Raw genomic sequence first — 13,015 nt, 5'->3', positions numbered from 1 at the left:
GTGTGTCTGTGAAGTAACATTTTAATTACATTTTGTTAAAATGTACAAGCACGAAAACATCATGTTTTTCCTTCCACTCAAAAATGGGCATTTACAACATTGTGTAATAAATGATCTGATCAGCTCAAAATACCCCACAGATCATTTATTACACAATGTTGTAAATGCCCACTTTTGAGTGGAAGGAAAAACATGATGTTTTCGTGCTTGTATCTTTAAATGCAAATGAGTTGCTGCTCACCTCCCACGCTTTCCAGAAGAGGGCGGAGCCTACGGCTCGTGCCTCAGATAGTGATGGGAAGTTCGGATCATTTTACCGACTCGGACTTTTGAGTCTCGTTCTGCAAAATAAACAAATCTTTTTTTGAGTCATTTCGTTTATTTTAGCAAAATGTAATTAAAATGTTACGTGTTACTTCCCCAACACATCTTCTACTAACGCAAACGTTGATCACACTACAAACAATACAAAACTACAATGCTATAAGATACAGAAAAGATTAATTCATTCTTTACCTGGGTCTTCAGTTTATGATATGCTCACCTCACCTCTTGTCTGTCAAGTCTTCGGGTTTAAGTCATTCCTTAATCACATGACAGACCCATACGCTAAACCAATGCAGTCTGAGCCAGAAAGAGAATTGATTAGTTCTTTTCATGAGTCTTGCGGGTTTTTGAGCCATTCCTTAATCACGTGACAGACCCATACGCTATTTCTGACATTTCTGTCACTATGTTTTTGTTACTGTTTCTTGAGGATCTGTGGTGTGTTATTATTTTTAGGGCTGGGCGATACATCGCATGCGATTGTCACGCGCATTTCGTCAGTAAAGCCGGTTCCCTGATTACCGCTAAATCGCCATCACCTGCTTTCAAATGGAGCGGCATTTAATAGACAGAGCCGTAGTTCACTGACAAGCCTCGCAATATCGCGTTCATTATCGCAGATGAATCGCCTTCGATAATGAACGTGATATTGCGAGGCTTGTCAGTGAACTACGGCTCTGTCTATTAAATGCCGCTCCATTTGAAAGCAGGTGATGGCGATTTAGCGGTAATCAGGGAACCGGCTTTACTGACGAAATGCGCGTGACAATCGCATGCGATATATCGCCCAGCCCTAATTATTTTATAAATAAATAAAACCCTGTTATAAATAAAATATTGATTAATTTGTCTTTTTGACTGTCTCTGTACATAAACACTAGGCTATATTATAATATAATAATCCAAGACTACAATACAAAGTATTTATAGCCTAGTTTGTTCATTTTTACTCCAATTTTGAGTTTGCTGGTATAATAATTGCTTTTCCTAGGCAGACTTGACATATTGGTCTGATATATGTATAAGAAGAAGGACATAATGACATAAATTAAATTACATTGGTTTAGCGTATGGGTCCGTCACGTGATTTAGGAACAACTCTGAAAGACTCAAAAGACTCATGAAATGAACTAATCAATTCTCTTTCCGGCTCAGACTGCATTGACTAAAACAGGTGAACTACTACTAGCAGTACAGAACCTATAGAATATTGCGCATGCGCGACTGAACGAATCACCCCCCCGAGACGACTCGTTCTTCCCAAGTCACATTAAAGATTCATTCAAAGTGAACAAATCGTTCAAGAACGACACATCACTAGCCTCAGATGCTCTGCCAAAAACTAAAACATCTGTTTGGTTTTGATTATCTCTACCGCGGCCATGCTCTCGTGACATTGCAGTTCTTTATCATTATGAAAGTTATTATCTGCATGCGTATAAAAGCCATATCAGTCTAAACTTCTGATATATGGTTTTCTAAGCGCACACACCTGAAGCACAGAAAGCTGTCAGAAAGCTGTTAAAGTGACAGCAGCATAATATACAGTACCTACTGCTATATATGCTGTAAATATGAATCAAACAACAAAAGAAAAACATAAAATCACTCACTGCTCTTGATTGAATAACTTTATGCTTTAATAAGAATACATTTCTTACGTGAATGCTGCTGTTAAATGCTCTGGCGAGGAGATAAACCTAGCGGACAGTTCACTCAGGGTGGGGTCTGTCGGCAGTTGTGTGCGGGGCCTAAGCTTTTATGCCGCCACAAATGCTACAATCTGTAAACGGCTTGTTCTGAGACACTGCTTATGATTTATGGGGATTAAAATAAGAGGAGTGGGTGAATTTTTACCATTATAGGGTGGTTGTGTACACACTACCGACACACATTTATGTTTTTAAACACCATGTAAAAGTGAATTTTGCATAATAGGTCCCCTTTAATAGCACATCACATATTTAGAGCGGCTTCTGCAGGGCTCAGTGCTAAGGATGTTTTTACTACTGGTCCAGTTGGGTCAGTGGTTCAGATGTTTAGATACCAGTGAAATATCATAATTCTCTATTACAATTTTGATACTACAACAGAAACTACTAGCCTAATTAATGTAAATTTAAAACATTATTAAAGGTGCCCTAGAATTAAAAATTGAATTTATTATGATAAACAGGCGAATCTCAACATAACACCGGCTGTTATGTAACAGTCGGGATCATTAATATGTACGCCCCCAATATTTGCATATGCCAGCCCATGTTCAAGCATTAGACAAGGGCAGCCAGTATTAACGTCTGGATCTGTGCACAGCTGAATCATCAGACTAGGTAAGCCAGCAAGGACAACAGCAAAAAATGGCAGATGGAGCAATAATAACTGACATGATCCATGATATCATGATATTTTTAGTGATATTTGTAAATTGTCTTTCTAAATGTTTCGTTAGCATGTTGCTAATGTACTGTTAAATGTGGTTAAAGTTACCATCGTTTCTTTCTGTATTCACGGAGACAAGAGCCGGCGCTATTTTCATTATTAAACACTTGCAGTCTGTATAATTCACGAACACAACTTCATTCTTTATAAATCTCTTCAACAGTGTGTAATGTTAGCTTTAGCCACGTAGCACTATCAAACTCATTCAGAATCAAATGTAAACATCCAAATAAATACTATACTAAATGATCTGATGTATGCATGCAGCATGCATGACGAACATTTTGAGGGTTATATTAGCTGTGTGAACTTTGTTTATGCAATGATAGAGTCGAGAGCTCTGGGGGGGCGGAGAGCGTGAGCAATTAAAGGGGCCGCAGCCTGAATCTGCGCATTTCTAATTATGCCTCAAAATAGGCAGTTAAAACAATTAATTAAAAAAAAATCTATGGGGTATTTTGAGCTGAAACTTCAGACACATTCAGGGGACACCTTAGACTTATATTACATCTTGTGAAAAAAAAAAAAAAAAAAAAACGTTTGATGGCACCTTTTAAAGATAAGTAATCAGTCAGTAATAAAATAAGAAAAAAATAATCCGATTACAAATGGCACAAATAAATACAATAGAACAAAGATACAAATGAAATAAACAGTGCTTTTCAGGTTTCCAGGTAGGTCTAGCAGTAGTTTTCAGGTACAGTATGTGAATAAAGTAATCAAATAACACTGCATAGTCTTCGTTGTATAAATTAAATATAGATGAATCTTTATTAAAGTTACAAACGTCATTCAGTCAAGAGCAGTGAGTGAATTCTTTGTTCTTTGATTAACATTAAAAACAGACAGCAGCAGCAGGAATATTAGGCTGCTGTCACTTTAAGACCAAATACACGGATCCAATATACTGTTACAAATGCCTATTATTTCTCAACTGTTTGTTCACTCAAGACATAACCAACTATTTTTACTAGGATACTCGCAAAGACGAGTATCTCTGTTTGCTCTGTTTTTGGTGTTTCTTTGTCACAAGCACTGTACTGTACACGCTGCGTGGTATCGGTTGTTGGTATCGGAGCATTTTAATGAGTTGGAGTATGAGTACACGAGCACAGGATCGGTGCATCCCTATTGAAAGGTTCAGGGTTGTTTTTGGGAAATGGAAGGGAAAGTGGAGTGCCCTCTTGTCTGGAAAACAGGACATTGTAAATGTAGCTTATGAGTTTCTGTTCCTCTGTTTTTTTTTTCTCATGTTGTCACTGGATATGGTGATGTACATAGTGTTTTTTCTTTTCTCCACTTCAGGTGTGGCAGGAAGTGTTGCCACTGTCCTCCATGATGCAGTCATGAACCCAGCAGAAGGTATTCTTCTTCCACTGTCAATACTATTAATAATAAATCTTTATACTGTTATGAGTATACTGTAATATGTTGGGGGGGGTCATTCAAGAAAACTTGTTGCAAACTATTCCCAAGAAATTCCACTTTCATCAATAATAATTTTAGTTTTTATCCAGAGATTCCCAAACACTTATTCCAGGGATTCCCAAAAAGAATTGACCAGAAGAACTTAAGTTAATATTTAAATAATTTAATGATGCATTCCATGTTCACGATCCTCTGACGTCTATTAATTTTTTTATTTTATTTTTTATTTTCACAAACCCCCTGCAGTTCAGTTCCCTAATGAACCCCAGTTTGGGAAACCCTGGTCTAGACAATAGAAACAAAAATATGCAATTAAAATATTTTTCTTATTTTTTTTATTATTTATTATTATAATTGTTGTATACATAATTAATAATACAGTTCATTTGCATTTTAATGAGCATGGAAAAGTCAAACGTTTGTAGTAAGTTGAAAATTTAACTACAATAATTACATTTAAACAGTTTGGCTATGTGTGGTCTTTGTGAAGAAACTCTTTTAATGATGGTGTGTTACTGCCTTTCAATAGATCACTGCAGTCATGATGTATTTTTGTAGACCAATCTGGAATCTCTGTAGTCCCATTTAGACACTTGTTAGCAACCGCTTTTTTCAAGACGAGTAAAAGCTTAAAAAATCATGAATGGGTACTACTGATGTATTTTATGTCATAAAAAAACCCCCATGAAAAACAGGAAGTGTCGGGTTTTGGCCTACAGATTATGTAATCCCTGCAGCACTCTATGGTCGACTAATGTGAGTTTTTAATGGCTGATTTCAGTATAATACTAGTAGATATGATAAAAAAAATAATTCAGAATTTCACAAAATATTTACACAAAACATAAAATGTGCATCCTAATATATATTATATCCCAATAAGGCTGTCAGTAGAGGCCACTTCTGTGAACCAGCCAACCAGAACGGTTCATATAATATAACAATACCCAAGCACTAGTGTCTGTGCTGTTACAAGCAAAATTATTTAATTTATTTGAATACAAAATGTACACTTTTTTTATTTTTCTGCTACAAACTGTATTTATTTAAAAATTATGGAATATGTTTATAATATATTATGTATACTCTAAACATTGAATCAAATGACTGGTAAAGATTATTTTGCAACCAATAATAACCAGACAAAAATATGCATAATAAAGGACTTTTAATTATAAACAAGCCCAAAATACATAGGGACTCTTATTTTGAACTGTTATTTTGCAATTTATTTTTGACATGAATGTAAATGAGGCTGTGAGAGACAGAAGTACAGTGTGATCAATGCATTTTACTGCTTTTTAACAATCCAGTTGTTTAGCTGATGAAACGTCTTCCTGAAAATAAAAAACATTCAGTTGACAAAAACACAATTTTTATATTTTTAAAATCCATAATTTACTCACCCTCAAGCCATCCTTTGTGTATATGACTTCCTTTTTCAGCTGAACACAATCAGAGTTATATCACATAATATCCTTGCCCCTTCCAGCTTTGTAATGGGATTGAATGGCGCCCAAGTTTTTGAAGCTCCATCTCCAAATGCGCATCCATCCATCATAAAAGTAATCCACATATGACTCCAGTGGGTTAAAGGGTTAGTTCACTCAAAAATGAAAATTACCCCATAATTTACTCCTCCTTAAGTCATCATAGGTGTATATGACTTTCTTCTTTCAGCCAGACACAATCAGAGTTATATTAAAAATATTCTGGCTCACCCAAGCTTTATAATGGGAGTTTTTGAAGTCCAAAAAAGTGCATCCATCAATCATCAAACTTACCTTCTGAAACAAATCAATGCATTTGTGTAAGACAAAAATCCTTATTTAAAACTTGTATACTATAAAGTAAAATAACGAGCTTCCGGAACAACAGCCATAACCATAAGTTAACTTCCATGACGTTACGGCATGTCCTACGTTATAACACGTAGTACGTCATGACATTGTGTACTATGTCGTGGAAGTTAACTCTTTTTGGACATACGTCGAATGCGTATGGCTGTCGCTTTACTTTATATTACTTTATAAAGTTTTAAATAAGGATTTCCCTTTAATAAAGGCCTTCTGAAGTGAAGCGATGCATTTTTGTAAGAAAAATATCCATATTTAAAACTTTATAATCACTGGCTTCAGGCAACCCGCCTTACGCATATTCAAGAGAGAGTCGAGTTTCACTGGACGGGTGACCTCTGACCCAGTGTATGATGTAGGCGTAGCGTAAGCTCACATGAGAATAGACGCCTCTAGCGAAAACCACATAACTCTCCTGTGAATGTGCGTATGTTCCAGAAGCCAGTGTTTACAGTTTGTAAAGTTTTAAAGGTGCCCTCGAATGAAAAATTGAATATTCCTCGGCATAGTTGAATAACAAGAGTTCAGTACATGGAAATGACATACAGTGAGTCTCAAACTCCATTGTTTCCTCCTTCTTATATAAATCTCATTTGTTTAAAAGACCTCAGAAGAACAGGCGAATCTCAACATAACACCGACTGTTACGTAACAGTCGGTATCATTAATATGTACGCCCCCAATATTTGCATATGCCAGCCCATGTTCAAGGCATTACACAAGGGCAGCCAGTATTAACGTCTGGATCTGTGCACAGCTGAATCATCAGACTAGGTAAGCAAGCAAGAACAACAGCGAAAAATGGCAGATGGAGCAATAATAACTGACATGATCCATGATAACATGATATTTTTAGTGATATTTGTAAATTGTCTTTCTAAATGTTTCGTTAGCATGTTGCTAATGTACTGTTAAATGTGGTTAAAGTTACCATCGTTTCTTTCTGTATTCACGGAGACAAGAGCCGGCGCTATTTTCATTTTTAAACACTTGCAGTCTGTATAATGCATAAACACAACTTCATTCTTTATAAATCTCTCCAACAGTGTGTAATGTTAGCTTTAGCCACAGAGCATAGCCTCAAACTCATTCAGAATCAATGTAAACAATATAACAGTATACAATACTCACATAATCCGACGCATGCATGACAAACACTTTGTAAAGATCCATTTTGAGGGTTATATTAGCTGTGTGAACTTAAGGCACTGTTTAAGGCAAGCGCGAGCTCTGTGGGCGGAGAGCACGGGATTTAAAGGGACCGCAGCATAAATCGGCGCGTTTATAATGATGCCCCAAAATAGGCAGTTAAAAAAATTAATAATAAAAAATCTATCGGGTATTTTGAGCTGAAACTTCACAGACACATTTAGGGGACACCTTAGACTTATATTACATCTTTTAAAAACATAATCTAGGGCACCTTTAAATATGGATATTTTTCTTACAAAAACCAATCGCTTCGCTTCAGAAGGCCTTTATTAACCCCCTGGAGTTGTATGGATTACTTTTATGATGGATGGATGTGCTTTTTGAAGCTTCAATGCACTATTCAATGACATTACAAAGCAGGGAAAAGCAGGATATTATTAATAAGCATACAGTCAGCGGTCAGCATAGACACATTTGCATTCTTCAGAGAGTTATTCAAACAATGAGTGTTTTAAGTTATAACATTTATATACAGTCTTTTTCTTTTCTGTCAGTGGTGAAGCAGAGGATGCAGATGTATAACTCTCCATACCGCAGCCTGTACGACTGCGTACTGACGGTCAGTCGCAAGGAAGGGCTGGCCGCCTTCTACCGCAGCTACAGCACTCAGCTGACCATGAACATCCCCTTCCAGGCCGTTCACTTCATCACTTACGAATTCATGCAGGAACATTTTAACCCAGAGCGCCAGTACCGGCCTGAAACGCACATCCTGTCCGGAGCGGCGGCCGGAGCCGTGTCCGCTGCCATCACCACTCCGTTAGACGTGTGCAAGACCTTGTTAAACACGCAGGAGAACGTGGCGCTCAGCTCCGCGCACGTCAGCGGACATCTCTCCGGCATGGTCAACGCTTTCAGGACGGTTTACCGGCTGGGCGGCGTGCCGGCGTTCTTTAAAGGCATCCGAGCTCGGGTCATTTATCAGATGCCGTCTACGGCCATCGCCTGGTCCGTCTATGAGTTCTTCAAGTACTTTTTGACCCAACACGAGCCGCACATCCAGGAACTGGGGAGGGACGCTCACAAGGCCAGTTCCACATGAGGCCCGTTCAACCGATCCAAAGAGTGAGTGTGAAGATCAGCGGATGTTGGAAGAGGCCTTTGGCTCCAAGGGGAATGTAGATACTCGTTTCATATGCAGTAGACACTCCAGCAGCTTCTTTGTTTGTCGCTAACCTATTAATTTATTGGAAGGGTTTAATGTTGTTACAAGAATGTATGGACGCTGCACACTACAGAACGTTTCTTGTAAACATGACGGAAATGGAAAGGTAAAGATGTGTAGATGTTTTGTTTGTATTCTCACCCATGTAACATATTTATGATTGAGCGTGATGGTGTATGGATTCGCATTTATATTTATATATGCACTCACGCCGTCTTCTCAATATGGAAGGTTGTTTCCACCACTGAATAAAAATAAAAAAAGATAATTGCTACTTTTTATCTCAATTCTCATTTCATAATTTGCAATTCTGACGTTATGACTTGCAATTGTGCATTATAAAGGCAGAATTTATAGTTTATGTCTCGCAAATCTGACTTTATAACACGCAATTGCGACTTTATATCACGCAATTCTGACGTCAGAATTGTGAGATGGAAAAAGTAGCAATTACCGTTTTTATTTTTTATTCAGTGGCGGAAACAAGCTTCCAGATCTCAATGATAAAACAATCTCATGAGGCCTTTTTTTATTTTATTGGCTTTTCTGGACTTTCCCATTTTTCAGGGGTTCAGGAGAGTTTGTTTTTATTGTAATTATTTTTAATAATTCAAGGCATTGCTGAATTCTGTTGTGTAATAATCAGACCAGTTTTTATTGCTGGTCTTATTATTGCCTAATCATCTATGAAAGCTGCCTGGGTTTCTAACTATTTTAAATCGGGCACACTGCTTTTTTAAAAAACCTTGATGCGTTTTATCAAGAACATCGTTTTCTTAGTCAGGGAAGACGCTATATTTAATTTGACTCAAATAAAACGAGGCTGTTAGCAATGGAATTACAGTAGGTAATTTTCACAGCCCAAGTTTTTGGCCGCTACAATTTTTACGACATAATGAACAAACGTTATTTTCATTCACATTCATTTAAATGTCATATACCCTGAAAAAAGTCAGTTTTCATGCATTTAGCTTTACCAAATGTGATTTTACACTTTACATTTTAAGATTTGATTTCCAAAGAATAATTTGGATACTAATTGAATCAAATTGCCTGATTTCATCACACTAAAGCACTTCTGAAACATGGTGTATGGATTCCTTTGCTAATGTATTCGAAATTACGTCAGCAGTGGTATTTGAAAGTTGAAATGAATGAGTTTTTTCGTGCGATAACATATTTCTTTTATTGTTTTAGGGCATGACCGCCATCAGCGTATTTATATATAATATATATTTGTATATAATTATGAGATGTGACTATGCAGTGGGTTTTGCGGCTTTGGAAGTTTATCTGCTCGTAAGACCATGCACTAAAGCTGCAGTTGAAATCCCAAACCCAGAATGGAATCTTTAATGAATTACATAGGAGGTTTTACAGCTGACAATCTATTTCAGTCTGGGAACAGGTTTATTCTGTTTCTGAGCTGTTTGTGAATATCTTTTGTGTTCTGCCTCTTTATGACTCTCCAGATTCAGTCACCCGTTCAGAATGGAGCTCGCCTTGTTTGCCAGAAATAGACCTTACTCAGAGTAGATGGCATATATTTTATTTGTTACGAATGAAAACAAGGTTGATGTCAAGACATTGAAGGTGTAGTTTCAGTATATCGGGCCGAAATTAAAGCTTTATTTAAAGGGATAGTTTATTCAATAATGTACTCATTTACTCAACCTCATGTCATGTCTTCGAAACACAAATGAAGATATTTTTAACATTCTCGCGTCCTTTTTGTCCATCCATTAAAAGTCCACACAAGCAACATTTTCAAAACTTTGTGAGTAAATTATGAGGAAAATTTTATTTGAAAGTGAACTAATCCTTTAATAAACGCATCATATAAGTAATCCATAGAGGTTTAATCCAAGATAGGCTTTTATTTTTTAACACTGAACACGTCAAACATGGTCAACGGAAGCTCAAACGTGATTGCTTGACGTGCGAGAACCAATGAGGTTTGTTCCGTTTACCATATTTGATTAGAAGGTTTGGATCAAAATGCATAATTCATGTGGATGACTTTAACAATGTCTTTGTGAAATTTTGGTTGAGTGGACTTTAAATGGATGGACAAAAAAATGACGTGGGTGAGGTAAATTGACTTTCAGTCTGGAATTGGTTGAATTTCTTGAATGAAGCCCGATATGTCGGTTTTATAGTTCTCGTTCCCAGCAAACGACATGCTCTTAAGGTCTGTGAGGGATTTGCACTGGAATCACGCACAATAGTCAAGCGAGTGGAGGAATAGATTTGTAAATAGTGTATAGTATTTGTAAGAGTTGTTTGTTTTGACAACTCTGATTTGAATTTGAATATATTTTATTTGACTTTTAGCTCTTGATTGAGATGATGCGTGTATGCAGGACGTCCTGTTATTGGAGCCACAGATGAAACGCACACCAAAAGCATCCTGCAGCCTTAGATATCACAGCGCCAGTGTTTTATTTGCCTCTTCATGCTAGCATTCATCAGCTAGCGTTCATAAGGGGATTCGCCGCATCTCTGTAACCTGTGCAGATTCCCATCAGCGCATGGGACGGTGTGTGAGAGGGTTTCTGGTTTTACTATGAGCTGACTGGTTCAGCTAGCTGTGTTCTGTGTGGTCCGTGCCTTTCCTGTGTCCTCTCTCACTTCCTGTTCCCTTGGACTTTTGTCCTCGGCCTTCTGTTTGTTTCAGCTCTGAAGGGTTGGACATTCCGTAACGTCGGTCCAATGAGATTTTTGTTTGTTTGCCTTTGATTAAATGCTTATTGGTTTAGTGCTTCAGTTGCTTGTTTGTTTCCAGACCACTTTTTCAACTAGCATCTAGAAACCAAAGAAATTGACTCGTTCACTCACTACATTACCATTACAGTATAGCTTTATATATATATATAACTAACTTAGACATTTCATTAGTCACCCTTTTAAAATGTCGCATTGGGGAACAATGATGTTAGCGTTTGAGGTGTTGAGATTTATATAGAGATGTGTTTAAGTTTGACTTTTTTAGGATGCGTATCTGTTCATTACGACTGAGATGATGGATGTGGTGATATTAGTCATAATGGGCCACACAAAGCCTTTTGTTTGATTGACCAAGGACGAATTTCCGTTAACCTTTGGCTCCATGTTGTACGGTGGAAACCCCATGGGTTTGTTTCCTCTGGGACCAGCATTTTTGAATGCTTTGTATCTGTAATTGCTCTGCAAAACTAGTTTTAAAATACACATTGTATTTGACTCAGTTTTGAATCGTATTTCATTTTTGCATTTGGGTCGAATATTAACAACATTCCGTTCGGTCTGTGTATGTTGATCTTGCCTGTCTTGCTGATGATCATCACTATGTACCATGCTTTGAGAAAACAGATGTATCGATGTCTTATCCTGACATCTGCCGCATTAATTGCAGTAAAGAAGTGCTGCAGTATTGCCACTCTCAATATGCAACATGAACACATTCATGTCTTGGCCGCTTTATGCGCACATTGTAGAAGAAGTGGGAGGATTTTAATAAAGATAGTGCCATCTAGTGTACGCAAATGTTTTTTTTTTTTTGTTTGTTTTTTACTGCAATGAAAATGAAAGATGTAGACTCAAAAACTGATTGGTGGAAATGCTGCTACAGTTTGGAACACTGGAGCTGAAATAAAATGCACAATGATTAAAGGACATGTGTCTTTATTCAGTAAAATGAAGTTTGTACCATTGTATGAATGTATTATGAAAGCATATTCTGCTGTTGAGTTGATTGTAAAAATTTAAATATACATGTTATTAATATCTAGTTTTTTCTATTTTAATGAATTTCTTTGGCTGATGTTTTAAAATGCAATATCATAACCCGTGGCCCCTTATGACATGATTTAGTAGGTGATGCTGTCATGTTTGGGGGTAATTGCTGCAGTGGGAACCTATTTTGAAATATGAAATATTAAAGTCCCCCTGTAGTCAAACATTTTATCCCTTAAAACTCCACTTTGATCACCAAAAAGACATTTAAATGATTTTCCTGTGAAAAAAATGTCTTCATGCCTTAACCCTAAATGTAGCCAAACATATCCTGGAGGATACAAACATTTACGAGGCTGTGGGGAGAGGCAGGGAAAGTTTGGGTCTCATTTCTTGGTTTCATATTGAAAGGGTTTTTGTTGTGAATATTTAGATCTGGTTACTTTGTTGATCAATTTTTTGTTTAGCTCACAGCCAGCATTTAAAACCAACATGACCACCTGTAGTTGGAAATCTACTCACCTTATTTCACATATTTACAATATTTGAAATTTTATGAATTTAATTTTTACAATTTTCATAATTTGTCTGTAAATGCATCGCTCTTTTGGGGGTTTAAATCTATTGGAAACAGAATGCTTGTTTGCCAATTCGTATTTCAACATTATAGCCAGATTTTTAAATTTATTCTCTCATAACTTAAAGCAAACATTCTTTGTAAAATTTTGTTGATCAAGAAGTATAATGCCTATTTATGAATATATTGTATAATACTGTATAATATTTAATATGCAAATTTTTAGGCCCTATAAATTATCAATATGACCTAAACGTTGCTGAAAAACTTGCTTTACACAATCTACTTCATGCCTTC

General features: G+C 36.8%; 1 protein-coding gene across 1 annotated transcript in view; it reads left to right on the top strand.

Moving 5' to 3' along the window:
* Positions 1–12,078, top strand: part of slc25a37 (solute carrier family 25 member 37) — a 29,206-nt gene extending 17,128 nt beyond the window's left edge. Inside the window, exons 3-4 of the mRNA XM_048210922.1 lie at positions 4,072–4,128; positions 7,757–12,078. Of these exons, the coding sequence (XP_048066879.1) occupies positions 4,072–4,128; positions 7,757–8,304 (605 nt within the window). The 3' untranslated portion in view covers positions 8,305–12,078. The remainder of the gene's footprint in view (positions 1–4,071; positions 4,129–7,756) is intronic.
* Positions 12,079–13,015: the final 937 nt, after the last annotated feature.

The sequence above is a fragment of the Megalobrama amblycephala genome, linkage group LG12, assembly GCF_018812025.1.
Source record: "Megalobrama amblycephala isolate DHTTF-2021 linkage group LG12, ASM1881202v1, whole genome shotgun sequence".
Lineage (NCBI taxonomy): Eukaryota > Metazoa > Chordata > Actinopteri > Cypriniformes > Xenocyprididae > Megalobrama > Megalobrama amblycephala.
This window is presented reverse-complemented; position numbering and strand designations above follow the sequence as displayed.